Source organism: Penaeus monodon, chromosome 10 (assembly GCF_015228065.2).
Source record: "Penaeus monodon isolate SGIC_2016 chromosome 10, NSTDA_Pmon_1, whole genome shotgun sequence".
In the NCBI taxonomy this organism is placed as follows: domain Eukaryota; kingdom Metazoa; phylum Arthropoda; class Malacostraca; order Decapoda; family Penaeidae; genus Penaeus; species Penaeus monodon.
The window spans coordinates 25386361-25387825 of NC_051395.1; the positions used below are offsets into that span (position 1 = coordinate 25386361).

The 1465-nt window shown below is 57.7% G+C and overlaps 1 protein-coding gene across 1 annotated transcript in view; it reads right to left on the reverse strand.

Moving 5' to 3' along the window:
• Nucleotides 1-831: 831 nt before the first annotated feature.
• LOC119577962 (protein split ends-like) overlaps nt 832-1465 on the reverse strand; it is an 11097-nt gene continuing 10463 nt past the window's right edge. The window contains 1 exon segment of the mRNA XM_037925656.1: nt 832-1465. This exon segment is cut by the window's right edge and continues 440 nt beyond it. Within this exon segment, the coding sequence (XP_037781584.1) occupies nt 832-1465 (634 nt within the window).

A 1465-nucleotide genomic window follows, 5' to 3' on the forward strand; every position in this document is an offset into this window, starting at 1 on the left:
AAGTGTGAGTATATGTGTATATATGTGTATGCGCCTGTGTCTTGGCGCATGTCTGCATGTACGTATGCCTGTGTGCGCACGTTCCGCATGTGTGCCGCGTCCGGGACAGAACCGCGCCGCAGAGATAAGATGCCCCCCAGGGAAAGGCGGGGCAGGGCTCCTCCAAGGCCACGCACTCGACCTTGGCTCTCGAAGGCTCGGGGAAAGGGGGAGGGGGGAGGCGGCAAGCTCCCTCGCGCGGGCCAGGTTATGCCATGCCGCCCGACCACACCCGGCTGGTTATGCGCCCTTTGTTGAACGCAAATCTTGATATAAAGGGTAGCCGAGGATGCCAGTGTTGTTCTTGTCAAAAAAACTGATATGCTAGGAAGAACAAAGTATCAACATCACTTTTGTTGTAAACGACACGAAGTGATAGACAAATTACCTCAAGATATCCTCGTCTACAAGCGACGCTTACAAATTAACCCGATACCATTAACATGTGTTTCTTCGATGTAATTAGTTACAAGGTTGTTTCTACACACGTTAGGCCCAATTCTCCCGTGTATGAAGGCGGCGAAAAGCACAAAGGGGGGTTAATAATGACATGCCCCCTACTTGTAATTATAACGACCCCCCCACTTCCTCGCGCCTTTGGGCTATCAGGCGGTTTAGACATTTGGCAAGTTTTCCAGATTCATTTAATCACGCAATGACACTAGGTGTGTGACGTCACACCTGGATTGCATAGCCTTGGGTTGCTCGAGATAAATACCGGCGCTGCTTTCTCCTTCGAGCCCTAATTATATTACCGCAGCGGTCGGACGAGCGCGCCTGCCGGCTAACGTCCTACCTGGCGTCCAGGGCGACGTCCGTGGGCTTACCTTTCATGCTGTGGGACCTCTTGACGGCGCTGCCCTTCCTGTCGATGCTGGTGGTGGTGGTGGTGGTCGTGGCCGTCACGCTGGAGGCCAGCGTGACGCCCTGGTACACTACGCACGTCTTGGGCGGCTCGGCCTTCTTGAAGTCGATGAACTCGAACTCGCTCTCGGCGTCAGACCACGTGAAGGACAAGGTGTCGTCGAGAATGACTCGATCGCCGGTCTCCGCTCCGCCGCCGCTGTGGTAACTCATCACCACATCGCGGGCGCCCCGCACGGCCACGTCGCCCACCTCGCGAATCAGCAAGGGCGCGCTCTTGTCCGCCTTGAGGTCGCCCGCCTGCGACTCAGCGTCAGTATCCGGCGGGTTGAGGCACTTGTCCTGCAGGAGGGCCTGGAAGGTCTTGGGAGACTGCAGCTCTTCCCCGAGGACGATGGTCGACTCCACAGTCGAGGATCCGTTGGAATTTCGACACGTCCCGAACGGCGTCGACGTCATGAGCGGGCTTGCATGGGACGCTGATAGGGACCTCCCGCGAGGAAGCCTCCTGGCGCGCCTCAGGGGGGGACGGCTGCCCTGGCCGCTCCTGCTGCTCTTGGGC